The sequence below is a fragment of the Muscardinus avellanarius genome, assembly GCF_963383645.1.
Source record: "Muscardinus avellanarius genome assembly, chromosome: 1".
NCBI lineage: Eukaryota > Metazoa > Chordata > Mammalia > Rodentia > Gliridae > Muscardinus > Muscardinus avellanarius.
In genome coordinates, this window is record NC_137786.1 from 216,869,055 (window position 1) to 216,892,767 (window position 23,713).

Consider the following 23,713-nt stretch of genomic DNA (forward strand, 5'->3'; position numbering starts at 1 on the left):
CATACTATTTCTTCCCTATGAAATATTATTTGTTAAAAATTAAATATTTAACTTTTTGGAAGCCTCTTAATTTCTAATGCTAAAGATTCGGTTTCTTTTAAATTGGTTTGTTCATCACAGACTTTTTTTTCCCTCCACTCAGGACTGGACAACTGAATTTAAAGGCTCAATATGAACCCTGTTTATAAACAGCTGAGGATGTGATAGAAGACAGAACTGTCAAGAATATGTAAGTTTTGTTAAACAGCCAAATGAAGGACTCAGCTCTCGTCCCAATTAATTAAGCATGATGGTATCCTTAAAAATTCTGAGCTTCTATGAAATTCTCCAGTTCACTATATGGAACTACTCTTGAATTCATCATGAAAATCTGACTTAAAGCTCAATTTACAGAAATACTGAAAGTGAATGTCAAATTAAATGGGAATATGGGTAAACTAATGTGATACGATGTTGTTGCTTAACTTTTTGCATATTAAAGACTATTCTGAACTGTGGTTCTTTTAAATAAATGATCCTGAAATCTAATGTAGTTGTGTCTGAGTATGTTTTTTGTATAACTAAATTACTAAATATTCCTAGAGACTTTTTAAATTCTCCTTTAGTTGTTGTGTTTTTGTTTGTGTGTGTGTGTGTGTGTGTGTGTGTGTGTGTGTGTGTGTGTCTGGGAATGGAACCCAGGGGCATTCAACCTCCAAGCTATACCCTCTGCCCTATTTTTTTATTCCTTATTCTTTGTTTCTTTCTTTATTTTTTTGGTGGTACTGGGGATGGAACCGTTCTACCTCCGGGCTACACTCCCAGACCTATTTTTATATTTTATTTGGAAACAGGGTCTCTTAAGCCAGCGAGGCTGGCTTCGAACCTGCGCGATTCTCCTGTCTCTGCTTCCCAAGCACGGGGATTACAAGCGTGCGCCACCACGCCCGGCTTATTCTTTATTTTGAAACAGGTTCTCACTAAGTTGCAGAGGGCCTCACTCAGTAGCTGAGGCTGACAGCGAACCACGACCTCCAGTCTCAGCCTCCCGAATGCTGGGCTTACAAGTGTGCACCACCACGCCCGGCTTTAGTTATTAGCTTTTTATGTGTCCTTTTCTGAACTGGTTTGGAGTCGTATTCATAGCCACACCTTTTTGGTGTGAATCCCAGTTCTGCCACTTAATCTCTTCAGTGTCCATAGGAAAGTCATTTAAAGGCTTCAAGTTTTGCTCATTAGTAAATGCTCAGCTTGCTCATCTGCAAAATCGGGATAAGATTAGTACTTAGCGCTTTGAATACAATGTCTGTCTGCCAATCACAGCTACTGATTAAATAGCATTTTCCCCACTTCACTGACATAGGATTTGAATGCTTAGTGGTTAAGGCTATGTACAATCATACAGCTAATAAGAGGTGAAGTCAGGATCTGGTCACAGATGACCTGACACCGAAGCCCAGAATTTTGTAATAATGGTTTCTCTTTGGGAAGCTATTATGGGTTCACATATTAGGTTAACTTCTGTCTATCTGTTACTTTTTAGTACAGAGTACTGATGAATAAGAGTGGGCCAGCAGTATAGGGTCTTGTATACATTAAAGTTTTCAGAGACTCATAAAATTTATTCAGAGACAAAAGATTGCTGTTCAATTCCAAGTATGATCATCTGAACTCAAAAGGGGCTTCTAAGGCACATAGTAATTTACTTTGTGGAAAGCACTGTTATTTCTTTGAACCACAATCCTTCTGTCTCAGCCTCCCAAATGCTGGGATTACAAGTATGTGCGGCCATGCCTGGCCTTCCACTGTTATTTCTTTTAGTAGATAAAACAATATTCTGAAAAGGAGGCTGAGGTGCTCAGAATAAAATGTATATATTTTTATTAAATTTTTAAAAAATTTTATTGGTGCATTATAGTCATACATCTTAATGGGGTACAGGATGGTATAAATGTGTACTTTTTTTGTGTGTGGGTCTGAGGGTGAGACCCAGGGACATTCTATCTCCGAACCACACCCCCTGCCCTATTTTTTATTCTTTATTTTTAAACAGGGTCTCACTAAGTTGCAGAGGGCCTCACTAAGTAGCTGAAGCTGTCTGCGAATCCTCCGGTCTCAGGCCTCAGCCTCCCAAATGCTGGGATTACAAGCATGCACCACCACACCCAGCTAAATATGTACATTTTTGATAAAGATTATTCCTGTTAGCAGGGTGCAGTGGGGGCACATCTATAATCCCAGTACTTGGAAGGCTGAAACAGAAAGATCATAGGTTCAAGGACAGCCTCAACAATTTAGGAGACCCTTGGCAACTTAGACCCTGTTTCAAATAAAAATAAAAAGGGCTCTGAGGATAGCTTGGAAGTGTAATGCTCCTGGGGTTAATCCCCAGTACAAAAACAAAACAACAAGAAAAACTCAGGTACCAGATAAAATCATGTAGGAGAATTGTATAGAGAAGTAAAGAGAACAGGGGTCTGAGCAAGAAGGCATTGCATCATTTGGAGACCAGTAAGAGGAGCCAGCAAAGGACTCTGGGAAGAAGCAACTGGTAAGATAAAACGGGTCAGCCACTGTTGAATCGTAGAGTGGGAGGAGGACTGAGAGTTGACCATTTGTTCCTTACTGTATACCCAGTATACAGCTCAGTGACTGGCATGGAAGTAGAACACAATAATATATTAATATATGCTGAAGGAATTTTCACAGGGGCATTCTACCTCTGAGCGACACCCCCCAGCCCTATTTTTTATTCTTTATTTTGAAACGGAGTCTCACTAAGTTGCGGAGGACCTCACTAAGTAGCTGAGGCTGGCCACGGACCATGATCCTCCTGTCTCAGCCTCCAAATGCTGGGATTACAAGCGTGCGCCACCACGCCCGGCCTACTTCTTGGTCATTCAACAGTTGTTGGGTTCCTTTAGGTTCCAGCCACTGTTCTAGATCCCATGGATTCATAGCATAGCATCTCTGGTGATCATGGATGCTATTACCCGCCACATGCATACTTACATGTACAACAAGAACACGTATTGTTGTTTTATAAGAACCCTTTTTGTCTTCCACCCTATCCTAAGGAAAATGGAACTGAGGGTATTTTGTGGTGAACAGCGATGAGCTGCAATGTATAAATCTGGAGCTACACTATAGGCAATGAAATTAGGAAGAGGAAGAGGCTACGGGAGAGGAGTGGTGGTACTTTGCTTAACAGCAGCAGCCCCAGCCACAGACATCAAATTCAATTAAAACAAAATATGGTGCCACCTCCACTCATACGGCTGAATTCTGCCAATTACCAATTTATGAACACTTCCAGGTTTATGGTTGTATCAAATCTGATTAAGAGTGGAGAAAGAATTGGGGGATGGACAGCAGGGATAAGGCTCAAATAAAATCTTTCTTTCTTATTTTTCTTCTTTTTATTTTTTTATTTTTTTGCGGGTCTGGGAATGGAGCCCAGGAGCATTCTACCCCCGAGCCACACACCCCCCCTGCCAATTTTTTATTCTTTATTTTGAAACAGGGTCTCACTAAGTTGCAGAGGGCCTCACTAAGTAGCTGAGGCTGGCTGCGAACCCCATCCTTCCGTGTCAGCCTCCCGAATTCTGGGATTACAAGCACGCGCCACAACGCCCAGCTATTCAAACCAATTGTTTTAAAACTATGAAGTTGGCTTCCAGATAAACTGTATTGTTGCCTTTTAGTATTACTACTGCTTGACCAAGAAAAGCCTTGAAGTATTGAACCAGCAGCCCTTACTAAGAATAAATTTTAGGTATCTTATGTGAGTCCAAATCCATGCTAGGAAAGGACAGAAAATCTTGGAGTGAGGAATTTCTTTTCCTTACCTCGCGGCCTTTCCTTCTTTCCTTCTGGAACTTGGCTGAAGTAGTCTTAGGCCACTACTGGAACAGCACACCTCTGCGTCCCCTCACAACTCCACTGCCTCTTTGCACAAAAACGGAGAAGAAAAGTAAAATTAAAAATCTCCAAATCCTCTCAGGGTCACTTAAAAGGTAGATTCCCTTTTCAAACTAATTGTTCCACAAGCTGCGTTCCTAGTTTTCATTGACCTTACGGCTTTTATGCCGTTGGGTATTAGCCTTATTTGACGCCATCAAACTACTTGCCTTGAACTCCAAATCGTTGGGAACTAGACCTTTAAAGCTCAGTGCGAGCGGGTAGAAGTCCATCAGGAATCGGAGCGATTGCGTGCGGAGGGGAAGGCTTGGAAACTAAGAGGCTCCAAGCCTTTATCTGGAAAGTTTATGGGAACAATGACAGCACACTAACAATGATATGCAAGTGTTTAATATAAAGGCGAAAATAAATCCCTGGCTCCACGCCCACTTCTTACTACACACTTTCTATTCGCCAGCATTTCTCAGATCCCGTTCCGGTTTCAAACCAAAGCTAAACCTGGCTGGATTGGACTGGCCAATCCGAGCTCAGTCATCCGTAGTCGCGAGGACAGCCGCAGCCAATAAGAGACTGGGGCCCTTTGGTGGGGTGAGAAGTGCCTCCCGGGAGCGGAATCCTGCAGGCCTTGGTGACGTAGTGGGCGGGGCCGAAACTTGATTGGCAGGTGAGCGACCCACAGGCTTAGAACCGAACCGCCGCACGTTGCGTGCGGGCGGGGCGCGGAGGCGGGGCCGTGAAACTGATATTAGCCAATGGATGACGCGCTGTGTGCAGTAGGAGAGGAAGATAACCAATAGCGGTACAGACATGGCGTCGTGGGCGGGACTTAGGCTCAAAATACTCCAGGAAACGCGTCTGCTAGCGTCGTCCGCTCCGTCACGGCGGGCACCTCCTGCTGGCTTCATTCATTCGTTTTTTTCATTCACGGAGGTAGTGAGGCCTACTCGAAAGCCATGGAGAGCGCTCTCCCTGCTGCCTGCTTCCTGTACTGGGTGGGCGCGGGCACCGTGGCCTACCTGACCCTGCGCGTCGCGTACTCGCTCTTCGAGGCCCTTCGGGTCTGGGGTGTGGGTAACGTGGCGGGGGTCGGCCCGGGGCTCGGTGAATGGGCAGGTGAGTCGGATGCAGCGCGGCGCCCTCGCTCTAGCTGCTGACCGCGGTCGGCGCGGCCTGGCAGCACTGACCAGTTCCGGGCCCGGCGCCTGGCCATCACCCTCTCCAGCTCTCCTCCGTCCCCAGGTTTCTGCGTCTGGTGCACCCGCCCTAGCCATTGTAGGCTTGCTTAGACTTCTGGTAGAGTTTAGATATACCAAGTACATTCCTGGCTGAACTCGGAATCTGAAGTGCAGTTTGGTAGTTGGGAAAAAAAAAAAATCTGGTTTGACTCTTTGGGGCTTGTGTGCTTTAAATGTTTAGGATTGGTGGCCAGAGTCACCGGACTTGCTAGCCGCCTTGGTCCGCCCCTTCTGAGTTCTTTACAATAAAAGTTTTTGAAAACCGATCCTGTGCTAGGGATGAAAAGCATTCCTTGGACTTGTTAGGGATGCAAGACGCTGGGTTTCAGCAGCTCTGATCTGCGGGGAACCGTGGCTCCTCAGTTATTCGGATCAGCTTGTTTTACCAAGCCCCCTTTAAAAATCGATTCCGGGGTCGCAGTGAGTGACAAGAACTACTCCGCCCCAAAACAGTAGCTCTTCATGTTGCTAATATGCAGAGAAATATTTTGCAGAATGACGTTTATAGGAAAAAGTAGCCCCACGAAGTTGGAGCTACTTTTCATCCAGTTGGGAGAATTTTTCATCCAGTTGAAGAATTTTTAAACAATGGAGGGCGAAAGTCAGACAAGAGAATATGACCAGCTACGTTGGGGCACTCCTGGAATCCCAGTACTTTCAAGACTGAGACACGATTGTCGCAAGTTCGAGGCCAGCCTTTAGAATTAAGCGGGATCCTGTTTAAAAAAAAAATTAAAAAGGGCAGACGATCTAGTTCAGTGATAGACCACCCCAGGTTCAGTCGCCATTACCACACACACACAGATCCGTAAACTACTCGTTTGCGGCTCCCCCTACCCCCCTGCTTTTTCCCCCCAACTTTTCCTCTGTTTAGCCTTTTTTTCTTAAAAAACAAAACAAAAATGATTGCTTATGATATGCTTGTGGTTTTTTTTATGCGATTCTTCACTTTGGCGTTCTATAATGGCATGTTCACTTTTTAAGCATTTTACTGCCTTTGGTGTGGTTTGTGGCTGCTTGCAGATTAAGATTAAATAAGATGCAAAAATAGTGTTACACCACGTTTTTTACTTTGTTCATTTAAAAAAACACACATTTAAACAACTTGGTAGGAAAGGCATAGTAAGTTGACCTTCTGGGACAGCAACATAAATATTAGGCTAAAACATCTCATGTAGAAATGAGTGTGCCAGATCTTTCCGCAACGTGATAATTGTGGAAGTAATTGACATTATGATACTTTTCACAATCACTTGTTTTCCTTTGATAGTCTCTAAAAAAATAGTTCTGGACTTGATTAGAGTTAAATTATAATTTCACAACTGACTTGTGCAATTTCTTTGTCAGCTGGAAAAACTTGTTTGTGGACTCAGGCAACAGTTACACAAGACAGTAATGCCACAGGGAATCGGCTATCAAGATAAAAAAATGTAATTTGCAATCGAAGACTAGGGTTGATAACTTTTTAAAAAAACTGTTTAAAATTGGCCATTCTGGCTAAGAACTCAAATGATGAGTCCAGTCTATCAGTGTCTAACTACGTAGTACAAGTCCAGTAACGTTGGCATTTCATAAGTAACACTTGCATTGAGAAGGCTAACTGATCAAATAGGGAAGGGTTTATAGAAGATTTAGAAATGAAATTTGAATTAGACATTGGAGCTGCAGATAGGATTGTGGTATCATTGTTGAAACGAAATATTGTTGAGTTCAATTTACTTTTGATTGTTGGAAAAATCTTAAATTTTAAGTGTTTGGGCAGAAGCGATCAACTAGTTATTTCTAACATTATTGACATGTGGTCTGGATCTTAAAACTACTTCCCTAGTGTTTCCAAACCCAGGAAAACTTGAGAAACAAAGAAAAGTAGGATGAGAACATTTTAAACATGTTTTTTGTATCCGTTTAAATGGTATGAAAACTAGCGGAGGTGCCACTTAAATAATTAGGATTAAATTGTGATTAAAAATGGATAATTTGTCGAAGCAAAGTTATGGTAGTTTGAATTAATATTCTATGCAAATAGTACTAATAATTTGGTCCCCTTAAAGAATTTCAAGCTGGGCGTGGTGGCGCACGCTTGTAATGCCCGCGCTTGGGAGGCGGAGACAGGAGGATCACAGTGGTTCGGAGTCAGCCTCGCTGGCTTAAGAGACCCTGTTTCCAAATTAAAAAAAAAAAAAATAGGTCTGGGAGTGTAGCTCGGAGGTAGAAGGGCTTCCAGGAACCCCAGTACCACCAAAAAAAAAAAAAAAAAAAAAAATTTTTTTTTCAAGAGTCTGTTTATTCCTGTGCAACCTTTGAATAATGTTGGTGGAAGATAGCATTAGGGAGACATTGCCAGCTTTGCACTACTGTTACCCATTGAATATTTTCCTCTCCATAATCAATGAAATATTTTAAATCGTCAACAGTAATGTATGTTACGTTGATAGTGCACTTTATTTTTGTTACTCTTAAGTCTCTTCATGTGCGTAAGTCATCTGAGGCAGATGAATGCTGAGGCAGAATGAGCAAGGCCTTCATTGGGTTTGAAGGGGAGTATGATAACACTTTAAATTCATTAATCTCTTCACTAAAATGACTGTTGAGTGCTGATCAAGGTCCGACGAGATGGCAAATTGTAATTAAATGTACAGATTGTGGAGGGCAGAAAAGGCATGTGGTTCTGTGAGTTTGGGAGTGACTAGGTCCCAGAGCTGTCCTGGGAAGCAGTTCCAGAGCTAGCCCTATATTATTTTTATTTTGAAACAGGGTCTCACTAAGTTGCGAAGGCTGGCCTTGAACCCGTGATCCTCCCATCTTCGCTTTCCAAGTACTGGGATTAAAGGCGTGTGCCACCATGCCTGGCTGGAAGAACATTCTTAAGAGGAGGAATAGCAGGTGTTAAATTCTGAAGGCAGGAAAGAGCAAGGCCTGAATGAAAGGAGGCCTGAGTGGAGCCTGGAAAGGGTGGGCATGATGCTCCATAGGACTGAAGAGGCAGGAAGGGCAGAAGGCAGGCTCTTTAACCTATGTCTCAAGAGCAATGGAAGCAGTTGAAAGGAATTGAAACAGAAGGATAGCCTTGTTGAGTTTGCAATTGTAAACAGAATTTATTCTAATGGCCTCCCTGAAGTTGCTGCTTACCCTACATGAGAAAATATTGCTGTATAGGGATGACTGGTCCATGTTATTCAGATAATCTCAGTTAAGATTGCTTCTTTTAACAAAAGCTAATTTATAGTTCATGGTAAGGGAGGCCAATTTCAAGCACTTGTTGGTCATCATTTCTCAGACTCCATTTCTCTCGGGGAAAATCGAATCATTGTGGTGTGGGAAGTTCTTTTACCAGAGACAAATAAGAGGGTTTTTGAAAGAACCCCGAAACTGGGTTATTACGTTCTCAAGGTAACTATAACACTATAGCATGACAGTTGAGAAGCCTGCCACAAATCTGTATCAGAAAGAATATTTTGCTTGTTTTGTTGCTTTTTATCTAGCAAAAGCTTTTGTTCTATCTCTAATTGGCAATTCCAGGGAGGCTGTTCTCTTTCTGAAACGCTTGAGCCTTTACCACCATCATGCAAAAAATACTACTATTTAAATAACCCTAGTCAAGGGAAGAAGGGAGGCAAGGCTAGAGAACTTAAGAATCTGAACAGGTAGAATTAGTGCCTCTTGGGTTTTCCACTGGGTAAAAGTCTAGATGACTAACAGATTGGCTTTGGCATCCATGGACCTGGGGAGGCTTTGCTGCTAAATGTTTTGACCTTGGGCAAAGATAGTTAACCTCTGAGCTGAACTTCTTTCATCTTCTAAATGGGGATGATACTTTTCAGGATTATTGTGACAATAAAATGCAAAGTAAATGAGGTTCCAGTGTAGTCTTTTGTGTGTTTTTATGGCCACCAAGAAATATTTAAGAATATCTTTTATTTGTACAAAGTATTCTTTGGAGAGAAAGGATTGTTGAAACCAAGCAGTGGTTGTAGAATTGCTGTTGAAACTCTGAAGTCATAAACAAATGGATTTGGAGTGGTCAGTGTGACTGTAGAATTCCTTGCTTGGTGACAAGATTTACTAATCAGTTTCTTTGTATATGACCCACCCCCTTAGTAAATGAACTTAGAGAAAATCGACTTAGAGAATGTACTGGAAAATTTGGTTATGCAACTTTTCAAAATTACATGTGAGAGAACCTTAGAGGTATCTTTGAGTCTTCCTCTCCACTTGCGGACTATTAGGAAATCCCCTTGACTCTAACTTCAAAATAACCTCGGTTCCCCTACCCTGATTGTCACGCAGAAGCCAGAGTGATCTTTGGAAACTTGAGTCAGATCATGCGGTGCTCTGCCCACATCTCTCCAGTGGCTTCTCATCCTGTTTGGATTAAAACCCCAAATCCATTGCCTGGCATTTGACAAGATTTTAAACCTCTTGCCTTCGTGTCCTTCTGACCTCATCGCCCACTTTACTCTTACTCCTTCCCTTCTAGCCAGGCTCACTTTTCCTTCCTATCTTCCTACTTCCTGCTGGAGGTAAACCCAGGAGCATTCTACCTCCAAGCAGTACCCCCCAGATCTTTTTTTTTTTTTAATTATTTTTAATTTTAAAACAGGGTCTTGCTAAATTGCTGAGTTTGGCCTTGAAATTATTTTTAATTTTGAAACAGGGTCTTGCTAAATTACCGAGGCTGGCCTTGACCCTGCAATCCTCCTGTCTTAGCCTCCCAGGTACTGGTATTGGTGTACTGGTACTGGTACTGTGCCTGGTGCCTCTTACAGTTCTTTGAACAGGCTTTGCACTGCCATCTGTGGTCTTTGGTTTTCCTTCTCCCCCTGGATATCCAGTGGTCAATTCTGACCTCATTCATGCCTTTGCTCCCATTTCACCTTCACAAATGGAACCTGCCCTCTCCTTCCTTTAAGTGGCACTCCTCTGTCCCCCATGCCTCCTCTGCTCGGCTTTTCCTATCTCTCATCCTGTAGACTCTCCTCATTTGTGATGTTCCTTGTTTGTCTCTACCTTTAGAATTTAAGCACCATGAAGGCAAGGATTGTTGTCTTCTTGTTCACTTCGGTATCTCAGCACATAGGACAGTGTCTGTACTTAGGAAGTTTGACACGTATTTTATGAAATGAAAATATTTGTTGAATAAGATATCTATTTCAGTATTCTTAAGATTAAGGGATATTGTGTTTTTGTGGGTTACCTTCTCTTTTTACGTTAAGTTACTGAATAGTTCCAAATCTAAGAAATGTCGGCCTCCCCAACTCTAAAAATGAAATTATTTAGTCTGAGAACAAAATGTAGATTGTAAGCTCAGGAAGAAGTTCTCCTAGTATGCACTTGGGAACTAGACAGTTGGCTTTTGAATCTGGCTCTGATAGTTACAAGCTGTGTCACCTTAACTTCTGTGTGTCTCAGTTTCCTCCTCTGCAAAGTCAGGATAATAGGCTTGCAATGTAGATTCAATGAATTTGAGTGATTTAATGGATATACTACGCTTAGAATAATACCTGATATATACAGTAAATGCTATAGAAATGCTGGCTGATGTGATATCTTCTGTCGCTTTAACCTGTGGAGATGATTCTTATATTTGTCTACATCTGTCTTCTTTCTAGACTTTCTTCTTGAATTTCACATGACTTGTGGCATATTCATTTCCCGATGGTTATCAAAGACTCTATACTACCTTTTGTTTTTGGGACTGGGGATTTAACCAAGAAGTGTTCTATCTCCTCTGAGTTATATCTCCAGCCCTGGTTTTTGTTTTTGTTTTTTTTTTTTGTTTTAAACAGAGTCTCACTAGGTTGCTGAAAGTCTTGCTAAGTTACTGGCTGAGGCTGGTCTCAAACCTGTGATCCTTCTGTTTCAGTCTCCTAATTACTAGGATCATAAGTGTCCACCACCATGCCCACCGTCAGTCCTACTATGTTCAAAATCCAACTTTTTCTACTCTCTCCAACCTGTTTTGGATTCCCCCCCCCCTTTTTTTTTTGGTGGTACTGGGGTTCCTGGAAGCCCTGCTACCTCTGGGCTACACTCCCAGACCTATTTTTACATTTTTATTTGGAAACAGGGTCTCTTAAGCCAGTGCGCGCGGCTGGCTTCGAACCTGCGCGATCCTCCTGTCTCTGCCTCCCAAGCGCGGGGATTACAAGCGTGCGCCACCACGCCCGGGTTGGATTCCCTTATTTTTGCTAATCATGTCACCACCTTGTTAGTTACCCAGGTCTACATCAGGGATGGATGCCAAATTCAGGTGCTTTAGACAGGTAAAGAAAATAAGAGTGGACGGGGGTAGATACATATCAGAATCCTGCCCGGCTGATGAGGTGTGGTATACTCCGTGTGGCCCCAGGCAGGATACCCATCAACAGTGCTGGCACAAGTCTTGCCTATTTTTCATGAGAAACCCCAAATCTGGATTTCCATTTGGGAAATTTCTTAATTTTTAAGGGTGATGCAAATTTCTCAATTTTATTCTTTGGGCCAGATAAATTATGTCAGAGGGCCAAATTCATCAAGTGGCCGGTGTGCTTTTTTTTTTTTTTTTTTTTTTTTTTTTTTTTTTTTTTTTTGTCCTTGGGGCTCTTTCTCTTGTTCCCTATTCTTCCTCACCCATTTTTCAGAGTGCAGATTATCAATTTTTTCTTCCCTTGGGGACTATCTAGATAGAAGTCATGTACTTTGGGAGCCTTCATAATGCTTATTTTATTCTTTTTTTGAGGTTGCTCCCCACATTTGTTAGCTTAGTTGTCTGTGTGTGCACATGCTTGCATACATGAGGGTATGCATCACCTTATTTGTCCTACACTCTAAGCTCCTCAAGAGTGCAATGTAATGTTACCCAGTGACTGGTGTATTTTAATTGGAACTGAGGTGTTTTGCTTTGTTTTGTTTTGCAAAGTACACCTTTTTTACTCTTTGTTTTACAAACCTTAAGTACCATACAACTGAATCACTAAACTGAAATTAAACTAAGACTGGGGAGACAAAGATCGGTTATAGAGTTATGATGGGAAAGTCATGATAATAGTTGTGAAAGTGAAATGCAATGAGATAGAAAATCTGTTTTTGAGTGGCACTGCTAACCATTCTTTACCTATGGCTTTAGGAAACTGTTGTCGAGAACTAAACATTCTGTTACACTTAGTAAATACTTAAATATCAATAGAATTTTATATGTTTGTTATTCATCCCCAAATTTTCTTTACAAAATTGTTGCAAATAGATTTTCCTTGAGTAAGAAAGCTTTTTTCTTTTCCCAACTAAAATTTAATAACACCTTACTAATTGAAAAGGCTGAAATTAGTGGAAAGTTAAATTCTAGTATATGTTGATCAAAGCAGGGTGGTTTTTTTTTTTTTTTTTTTTTGTTTTTTGTTTTGTTTTTAAGCCTGATGAAGTAGACCCAAGCCTTCTAGGACCTTCAGACTTTTAAAATTACTAGTGACATGGAACCAAATTTCCTGGAAAATCTTTTGATAGTAAAGGCACGGACTGTTGAGTGTACAGAGCCAATACCTGCAAGGAAGTTAAACACAGAACATTGAGTATGTAGTTTGCTTCATGGAAAGAAATGAATGTTGCAATTAGTTCTCAGTCTTTAGGGAAGTTCAGTCAGCCATTTTATAAGAAACTCAATAGAATGGAAAAGTCAGGACGCAGGAGAGAATAATAGTGAAATAACTGAAAAGAAAGACAGAAAGGGATGTGAGGAGCTGGATGTGGTGACACACGCTTGTAATCCCAGCATTCCAGAGGCTGAGACAGGAGGATTGGGATTCGCAGACAGCCTCGGGTACTTAGTGAGGTCCTTTGCAGCTCAGTAAGACTCTGTTTCAAAATGAAGAATAAAAAATAGGGCTGGGGGTGTAGCTTGGAGGTAGAATGCTCCTGGGTTCTATCCCAGTACCTCAAAAAAAGAAAAAGAAGAAAAAAAGAAAAAGAAAAAAGGGATGTGAGCAGAGCAGCCTCTTCAGTTGAACTATTAAGGAAACATGTGCTGGAAGAGGTAAGGACTTGCTCATGATGATGCATGTCGTTAGAGGATGGCTGGACAAGACCGTTCAGTGACTAAGTGCAGAATTGGAGGCTACATCTATGGTGGATTGATCAAAAGCAATGACGGGAATGATGGACAGCAGGCTCTGATGGAAGAGTCATGGATGCTGTTGTCACAGATGCGTGAGAGGAGTGGCAGAGGCGATTCCCCCTCGAGGGTCCTCATTCTGAAATGGGCCGAATCTAAAACCCTTTGATAATATGGCGCTTAAAAAGTTAAAGATTTTTGGAGCATTGCAGATTTCAGATTTGTGGCTTACCGATGCTCAGCTGGTAAAATCTATACAAATGTTCTAAAATCTGGAAAACTTGGATATTTAACCTGTAAACACTGAGAATGCTGGCCGACTTGTACTTCATCACACTCCTGCAAACTGCATCTGGAAAAAAACAGCTCTCGAGTACAAGAGCCTGAAATTGTAAAGAAATAGCATGTGCCTCTGTAGCCCTCAAGGGCAGCGTTAGGCCACGTGTTCTTGGTGCACCCTATGTAGACATTAAGAATGGGGGAAAACATGTTCATTTCTTGTCTTGGTACAAACTAAAATGGTTGATCCAATATCTCTTCCCAACAGTCTCAGTCCAAACTACTCATTTTATTGATGATACCAAATTGCCAAAGAAATACTGTATTGTTTCAGTATATGTTCCTCAAGGTGGCTGGGAAAGAATACGGTATCTTAGAAATTTAAATAACCCGTTTTAAAATACCCTTAACATTTCTAGTATGTAGAAAACGCATTCTTTGGATTGGTTTTTCTCTAATGACTGGTTTAAACTGCTCACAACTAAGCTAGCTTCCAATAGAAATATTGCCAGCAGCGTTGCTTTAATGACAGCTGAAACTCCAGTCCTGTCACATAAACAGTGTGAATGCAGTAAACAAGCTCCCCTAATCTTGCATGTTCAATCTAATACTCTTGCGGTGGAACAGGGAGCTACTGCTTATCTATGTGTTCCAGTACCTATCGTTGCTTGTCATGCGAGAGGAGGTGATGACGTCTCTATGGAGAATGTGAAGGCCAGAATAAACAAACAAACAAAAAACCCCTCTACATCACACTGGACAACATTCACACATTCTGAATTAGGGGAGGCTGACTTTATGAACTGTTACCAGAATGATGACATCTTAATTTTCAAAGCCCTTTCAAAGTATTTTCGAGTGATTCCCACAGCAGCCTTGCAAGGCAGAGGCAGGTTGGGGTTGGTTTTATTATTTCCATGTACTATGCCAGGGCCAGGGGAGACACAGTGACTGCAGTGATGGGTGTAAGGGTTACACAGCTAGTAAATGGCAGAAGAAATTGAATCGAGGTTTTCTGACTCCAGGCTCCATGTTCTTTGCGATTTTCTGCCACGGTTTCTGAAAAAAGGTGATTTTAAGGTAATTTGGAAAAACATGCACGAGAGCTCAGAAGTTGGAGTGTTCCTTAAATGTTGCTTGAATGCAAAAGGTCTTTTTATGTCAGTGGCAGGATCCAAACTCACCTGGGTCATAAGAATCAAGTCAGATGTATTTTGTTAAAAACAGATTCTAGGACTTCATTACAGACCTACTGAACCAGAATCTCTAAGAAAAGATTGCGAGAGCCTGGCATGGTGTCTCATACTTGTAATCCAAGTACTTGGGAGGCTGAGACAGGAGGATTGTAAGTTCACGGCCAGCCTCATCAACTTGTGAGGCCCTCCACCATTTAGTGAAACCCTGATTCAAAATAAAGAATTAAAACAAAAAGGGCCGGAGGTGTAGCTTAGAGGTAGAATGCCACTACGTTCCATCCCCAGTACCATATACATACACAAAAAAGATTGTGAGGGAAAAATGTGTTTTAAACAAAATAATTCTTAAGATGCCTTTTATTTGGGAAACACTGGACTGTGAGCAAGCTTGCCCTAGAAGAAGGCTGTACATTACCCATGCAGGCTTTTAGGCAGATATCTATTCTTGGTACTAGGGCTCAGTTTATAATAGTGTTGAAACTTCCAGTGATTTCTATACTTAATATTTTCTCATAATTAGATAGTTAAATAGGGACTGAATTATAGGCTAATTCTGTGTTTATTCATTCAAGCATAAATGTCCATTGTGTACAACATATTTGCCAGACCCAGCAATGGGCATGAGAACAGAATGTGGGCAAGAGATCCATGACCTCTACCTCTACTGGTCCAGTAGAGGACACACAGAAATTACATAAACAGCTCCAGAAAGTGTAATAGGTGCTATTTTGTTCCTATTTTATCGAAAGAAAGCCCAAATATTAAACAGGTCAAGCGAGTTGCACAGTCACATGGCTCATAAGTGGAGGACCACCTGGGATTTAAATAAGTCTGTCTTCTCTCTGAGCCACTACATACTATTGCATTGGTAAATTAGAGATGGGCAGATGAGAAGGGTTGGGGCACAAGGGAGTATTTCAAGCAGTAAAAACACTTTGGGTAAAGGTGTTGAGGTAGAACATTCAAGGAACTGGAGACTACTGAGTCTGAAAATTCTAGAAGAGAGGCAAGAAATAAGATTTAGGTAGGAGACTAGACCCTGAGGACCAGGGGCCATGTAAGGGGTTTGCTTATCCTAATGACAGTAGCGTCATGGACAGATTTTTTTAATTTTTATTTATTTTTATGTGGATCATATAGAAAATGGCATACATTCAGACAGTGCTTGGTGCACTCCTCACTTCCCCTCCCCCCCAAACGATGAGTGTCCAGATTGACCATGCTACATTCATACTTCTACACATATTCGAATGTAGCTCACAGACAGGTTTTAAGCAACAAAATGTCACGATCAAATTTATATTCTGGATGGTTTACTTTGGTATTCTGGAGAATGGATGTGGATGGAGAGACCTGGGAGGTGGTAGTAAACCGGGCATTGGGGAATGGATGGTGGTTTGGATTAAGGGAATGGGCTCAGGGACTGAAAGAGAGAGAAGGTGGAAGCCATGGGTTCTTATTATAAATGTATGATCATGGGGATAAAGGGGATGGCAAAGTTCAGGAAGACTGCGAGTACGGACAGAACACAAAGAGAAGGAACAGGCTTTGGGAAGAAAATAATGAGGTTGATTCCTGACAGCTTCTGTGTGGATGTCATGTAATCTTAAATACAGATGAACACTGGAGTGAACCAAATGTTAAGTTACTTACCCAAATCCTCTAGTTCAGCCGTTATTTATTTATTTACTTACTTATTTATTGGTGGTACTGGGAATGGAACCCAGGGACCTTCTACCTCCGAGCTATACCCCCAGACCTATTTTATTCTTTTATTTTGAAACATGGTCTCTTGCAGAGGCTGGCTTTGAACCTGTGATCCTCCTGTCTCAGCCTCCCAAGTACTGGGATTACAAGTGTGCGCCACCATGCCTGGCTTCGGCCATCATTTATAATTATCCTAAGGTATATGCTGAAGTTTATAGGCTATAGAAAAGTTTGGCACCTTAATATGTAACATTATAGTAAAGGGGGAATATTATTTTTAAAGAGTTTGAGTAGATCTTATATAGCACTTCATGCTATAGTTTGGTAAATCAATTTACTATTTCCTTTTTGGAGAGGAAGAATAGTGGAAAGTGCATTAGAGTCTCACAAACTTGAGTTCATATTCCCACTTATTAGCTGTGGAATCTTTGATCATGCAGTATGTTCTTTTTATCTGTAAAACTTATCTAAAAGTGCTTACTCAAAGTTCAGAGTCGAGTCTTTTGAAGCTCTGTACAAAGTTTAAAGCTTCTTGCACATACAAGGCTGTAGGCCTTTACCACCCCCCATATTCATTTTCAGTTAGAAACCTAGAAAAAGAATCGTCCCATGACTCAATCATAATGTAAGGTTCAGCTTGCTTTAAGATTTATTTTGGGATTTATTGCAACTGTGTTGTGATCAACACCTGATTCTCTTTTTGAAGTAATTACCCAATTATGCCAATTTTAGGTTATAACTAAAACAGATTTTTCTACAACTTTATTAATATAAGTGATGTTTCTGAACTAAAATTTAAATTGATTTAACCACTGTGTTAAAGAAGTATATTAAGCTTCAATTTAATTTTTAACATGTATCAATGGTATGGTAATGAATTGAAGATTTAGTTAAGTTATTGCTAGTGCAGTGTCATTTCAGCTGTAGTATAATTGGAAGATTTTCATAGTGTGACATAACTACCCCATTATTTTATTATAAACATTATTATTAGAAGAGATGACTATGAGTTCTCATTATTTCTTATTCAATACCCCACTATTCCCATCCCAGGCTAAAAAATATTTAGAGAGTTCTTCTTTAAAGTTTTTTTAAATTGTTATCATTTTATTTAAGGAATATTCTAATGAATTATGACATTAAGGCAGAAATAACACCCTTTTTTTTTTTTTGCAGTACTGGGGATGGAATCCAGGGTCATTCTGCCTCTGAGCTACACCCCCAGTACTTCTTTTTCTTTAAATTTTGAAACCGGGTCTCAGTAAGTTTCTCACTAAGTTTCAAAGGGCCTCACTAAGTAGCTGAGTCTGGCCGTGAACCTGTGATCCTCCTATTTCAGCCTCCCAAGTACTGGGATTACAAGTGTGCGCTGCCACACCTGGCAAGAAATAATCATCTTTGAAGTGAGGAAATATTTTCCAGAATGTACTTTGAATTTAGTTTTTAAAAATAAGCAAAGACATGGGTAGGGGTTAAATCAGTGATGTGTACAGGTATGTACACACAAGTTTTTTACCCCAATATGATGTATGAATATAATATACCAATAAAAAATTAAAAAAATATATAGCAAAGATTGATACTCTGTATAAACACATTTCCAAATAATATTTGCTTAAAAATGTAGCCTTTGAAAATTTGCAAATTATTTGTCAATATTACCTAAAGTGGAAACATTTTCATTTCTATCCTGTGGTGTTTCTGTCTTAGTTTGGCTTCTCTCAGAGACACATGTTGAGACAGGGATTCAAGTGCAAGCAGTTGATTTGGAAGACAAGCCCAAGAAATACTGGTAGGAAGTAAGCCAGAGAAAAGACTTTGGCTAGTAAGGGGGACACTGTAAAGACCCATGGTCAGCTGGAGCTTATTCTCATTGTACAACTCTGGAGCTAGTGCAGAAACCACATTTCTGAGTTATTTCAGTGGGGCTGGGCAACAGGAACCTTGGGAGCCCAGGGCTGTTGGTAGGGTGTTCACAGCGCTTTGGGTCTACTGGGTACTTGTACTTGGTTGTTGGCTTCAGCCAACTGAGAAAGTCTTCTGAGCAAAGATTCATTTGAAATGGTGTGACCAGAGGGGCAAGGGCAGGACACCACCAGTTTAGCTATAATTCCTATCACAATATTTATATTTGGTTTCATTTTCTTTAAACAAAGCAACAGCATAGGCTTGAGGAGAGGGTAGAGGAGTTCATGCCTAGAGAGAATAAAAGAAATACAGCACATTGGAGGCATACGTTGATCTATAAGTTTTTGTTGTTGTGAGTAGAGCTTTTGTCATCTCCACTCCAGGATGTATCATTGATAGATTGTCCTGTTTTAAGTATTTTAACATTTCCTATAAATACTGATGACTGCAGGCTAAGTACAGAGTGGACCTCACAGAATTGTGTTTATGTTGAAGTATGAGTTAATCTCTTCCTTTTCATAAGTTAATTCTGATCTACTGAATGGAAGATGATTTCCACTTGATCGGCACAAAGTGAATGTAACACTTGGGGAAGCTGTGGCGAATAGTTCATTGCTTGTTGACAAACTGAATTTGTACCGGGTAACCATATACTTCAGTAGGCTGGCCACTTTCTCAGCCCCAGCTGACACATCATGGTCAGTTCAGGTTCATCTTAGCGATTCTTCTCGCCTAGCTCTTGGTTGGTTTAGGGATGGACATCTTATGGTTCTGGCCAATGAGAGGGCTTCCGAGAAGGCTTTCCTTTTTCTAAAAGAGAGACAGAAGGAAGGGTGTTGGATGCCAGCAGACATTCTTGGCAGCAGAGGGAACACACTGGGGAAGAACTAACATTGCTGATTGCAGAGCTGAAAGGTGGAAAGGACCTGGGATCTGATGCCAGCTCGAGCCACTGATTCCACCCTCTCTAGAGGTACCTTGCACTTCTTGCTGGCCTCAAGACACCAAATTCTGTTCTTAAAATTATTCTGCCACTTGCAGTATCTTAACTTACACCTTCAGCAGAAGAGGAGGGAAATTTTCTTGTTTTGAGTGAAATTTTATAATTGACTTAAAGTTTTACTCTAAATTTGGGTAAACTTAATTGGTTCCTGTTCATTTGAATACTGAAATGGATGAAGATTTTAACATAGAATATAATGCAAGTCTTACTAGAAAAAAATCTCATTCTTGATTGAGATCATTGAGTTCCTGTCCATATCAGACCATAAAATTGTTTATGTGCCCCATGTACATTTTATAAAACCAAAGAATATAGGTGTGTGAGAATTGTCTTATTGCTGTTACTCTTTAAAAACTATTAACAAATGATTCAGGAATACTTTTTTTTTTATTAACTTGAAGTAAGTTTCTTAGGATGGTCTACTTCCAGTTACTTTAAAAACTTTATTTTTGGCCAGGCGTGGTGGCGCATGCCTGTAATCCCAGTGCTTGGGAGGCTGAGACAGGAGGATCGCAGGTTCCCAGCCAGCCTTAGCTACTTAGTGAGACCCTGTTTCAAAATAAAGAATAAGCTGGATGTGGTGGTGCATGCCTATAATCACAGTACTTTGGAGGCTGAGACAGGAGGATTGTAGGTTCGAAGCCAGCCTCAGCAATTTACTGAGGCTCTTAGGAATTTAGTGTTCCAAATTCTACTCAGAGGTAGAAGGCCCCAGCGTTTCATCCCCAATAACACACACACACACACACACACACACACACACACACACACACAATAAGCCGGAATGGTGGTGCACACTTGTAATCCCAGCATTTGGGAGGCCGAGACAGGAGGATTATGGTTCGCAGACAACCTTAGCTACTTAGTGAGGCCCTTTGCAACTCGGTGAGACCCTGTTTCAAAATAAAGAATAAAAAAATAGGGCTGGGGATGTAGCTCAGAGGTAGAATGCCTCTGGGTTCAATCCCCAGTACTACAAAAACATAACAGAACAACAACAACAAAAAGCAACTTTATTTTTAGCAAGTAACTGATAATGTGGGGATTTTCAGGACTAGATATGAAGATGTGAAAGTGGGATGGGTACGTGAATATGTGGTTAGGTTACTGTCCTTAGTTTATATTTTTTAAATTTTGTTCCAAAGTCAGTATAAAGTCACTAGTGTTCATTTCTCTGGGGAATGAGGGGCAGTATTACCCTGCTGTTTCCTCCTATTCATGTATTATTAAGTATAAGAGTTATGGAACCCATTTCAGATAGTCCTCGTTTGGAAGATCATTAATTATATGGTTAAAGATTCAGGAGTATATAATCCTTTATTTAAAAAATTGAAATGGTGAGGAAATGTCCCGTGTGTGACTGAAAAGCTGGAGCGAAAATACATGGAGCCTACGGACATCGATTCTACTTTTATCCCTGGAGGAGATATAGCCTGACTGATGTGGAGTTTGTTTCAAGAGCCAAGAGAGAGAGCCTTATGTATGTATCAGGCATAGCAGTAATGTAAGGGCCAAGTGTGAAAGGGCTGTAGGGCCACAAGAAATCAATCCTCTCAGTCTCTGAAGACTTTGGACATACACTGTGGCTGGTCAAGGAAACTGAACTGTGTGTGGGAGTAGCCCTTCTGAGAAGAGAGATTTAAGTCATTTACTCAGCCTTTGCTCAACGGAACACACTTTGCTTATTCAAATGTTGAACAAAAAAGCATGTGTTGTGCAATATTTTCCTGCCTTCTGTTTTTACAAATGAAACATTCATTGATATTAAAGAGAACTATTCTGTACTTAAGGTATAGTATTATTACTGACTAGTAAAAGAATCTGATTCTTTATGACAGGTCAAAGGTGAGCATGAGAAGAATAATAGGAAAGCTGTTACTACCAGTTTTAACTTTGGATGCCTCTGTTTCTTCTTTATTTTTTGTTACACTTTTATATTACTATCATTTCTGCCCTTTACGTGATACTCGTGTCTCATATGAGGAGTGACTCATCATGGATACACACATGCGTGAAATTCATATACCTGGGGGGCTGACACAGGAGGCCCATAGGTTCGAAGCCAGCCTCAGCAACTTAGTGAGACCGTGTTTCAACATTAAAAATAAAATAGGGGTGGGGGTATAGCTCAAAGGTAGAATGTCCCTAGATTTTCAGTCCCTAGTACACACACACACACACACACACACACACACACACGAATAAGATAATATCAGGGAAGTTATATCATCTAATCTTGAGTTCTCGCTGCACTCCTATACTTATTTAACTGATTCAGTAAATATCTGATTGCCTTCAGTTTATCAGATACTTTGCAGTGTGCGAGGGTATAGCAATAAACAATGGACAAGTCTTCATCCTCAGGAAGCTTGCATTTTAGTAGGGAAAGACAGACAATAAAGCTTTTGGTAAGTCTGGTGACATGAACTAAGACAAGTAAAGTGATGTAGATGATAGAGAACAAGAGAGGAGGATGGAGAGAAAGGATAGGGCAGATTTCTCAATAAGGTCACATGTACTCTGAGACCTGACTGGAGGTTCTTCAGTCCTTCCCACCCAGACTGGTCTCACTGTTACTTGTGCATCTGTAGCACACACTTTATACTAACTTCTCTCTTTGTCTAGAGAACTCTCCCCCCGCCCCCCGATATTGGGGAGAATTGAACCCAGAGGCATTCTCTCTCAGAGCTACACCCCCAGCCCTATTTTTATTCTTTATTTTGAATTAGGGTCTCAGTGAGTTGCAGAGGGCCTCATTAAGAAGCTGAGGCTGTCCACAAACGGCGATCCTCTTGTCTCAGCCTCCAGAATGCTGGGTTACAAGCCTGTACCACCACGCCTCGCTGAGAACCCTTCTTATAGACATCTGTGCTTTCAATAAGTGGAGAAAAGGATTGAGAGTGATCAGTTGTGTTATCAGGCAAATGGAATTCTTTCTTTTAGAACTGCAGAGGGTGAGGCTTGTTGAATTTTGTGGAAGACCCTAGCTAAGACTTTTGGAATTTTTTGCTGAATTACATTAAAAATAATATGTATGAGCCGGGCGTGGTGGCGCATGTTTGTAATCCCAGCATTCAGCAGGCTGAGACAGGAGGGTCTGGTTTCTAGGCCAGCCTCAGCTACTTAGTGAGGCCCTCTACAACTTAATGAGACTCTGTTTCACATTAAAGAATAAAAAAAAAAAAAATCAGGCTGGGGGTTTAGCTCTGAGGTAGAATGCTCCTGGGTTTAATCCCCAGCACCACATACACACACACACGCACACACACACATACACACACACACACAATAATAAAATGTTTGATTTTGGTGGCCTTAGCATGTCTAAGGCTCTGGGTTTAATCCTCAGCACTTAAAAATATATACTTATATATATATTAAAATATATTTATATGTACATATACGATTTATATACACACACTCACGATCCTTAGATGACCTTTTTGAAGACTTGGGTCTATTCAGAGTTATTTTGCTCCACATGCAAAATTAAGTTGGACTATCTATAGCAAAAAAACAAAAAAAAGGTATCTTAGCTGGGGGCTAATAGAACAGAAAACCTTAGATTGGACGGCTTAATCAAGAGTAAATTATTTCTGAGTCCCGAAGGCTGGCAAGTCCAAGATCCAGGCTCCTGATGTCTGGTGAGGGTGTGCTTCCTGGCATGCAGATGGCCATCTTTTTATTGTATCATCATATGATTGGGTTTCTTCTTGGAAGGGCACTAATTCTATTTAGTTACTGGGCTCCTGCCTGGTTACTTCCCCTAATTTTCACCCTCAAATACCATCACATTGGGAAGTTAGGCTTCAACATAGAAATTTTAGGGAGATGGGTTCAGTCAGCTGACATAATAAAGTATGGTAACCTGGGTAATATCCACAGAGAGTTGTCCTATCACATTATATTTAATATAAATAAAAGCTTAGAAAGCCTACTGGCAAGTTGAAGCATAATAGCAGTTTTATTCTAAAGCAATTTAAAAAATAACAATGCCATTGTTTTTATAAGCTTCTTTGAAAACTACATTTATTGACTTTATCTAGAAGTGCAGTATTTCTGTGTCTTATTAATCTTTTCTCTAAGCATAGCATACTGAAAATATTTTACATTACATCCCATAGATTGACTAGGTTTATAAGGAAAAAACTACTCTCAGTGAATCGCTGAATAGTATTTTGTATTGGCATAACTCTAAAATGATTATGAGAAAAAACTAAGCCATATTTTTGCTAAACATGATTTATGTCACTGCAAAATAACTGAGTGGTTCAGTACTGCATTCTTGTACAGATGTCTTATTGGGATAGCAGTTGCCAAGTGTATTGTTGAAAAGGAGATATTTTATTTGCATGTACTATTTATTTATTTTTTTGTTTAGTTGTGATGCTGGGAATTGAAC

The 23,713-nt window shown here is 40.6% G+C and overlaps 1 protein-coding gene across 1 annotated transcript in view; it reads left to right on the plus strand.

Annotated features, from left to right (window-relative positions):
• Positions 1 to 4,853: 4,853 nt before the first annotated feature.
• Positions 4,854 to 23,713, plus strand: part of HSD17B12 (hydroxysteroid 17-beta dehydrogenase 12) — a gene marked incomplete at both ends in the record, with an annotated part of 190,309 nt that continues 171,449 nt past the window's right edge. Inside the window, one exon of the mRNA XM_080692845.1 lies at positions 4,854 to 5,013. Coding sequence (XP_080548971.1) covers positions 4,854 to 5,013 — 160 coding nt within the window. The remainder of the gene's footprint in view (positions 5,014 to 23,713) is intronic.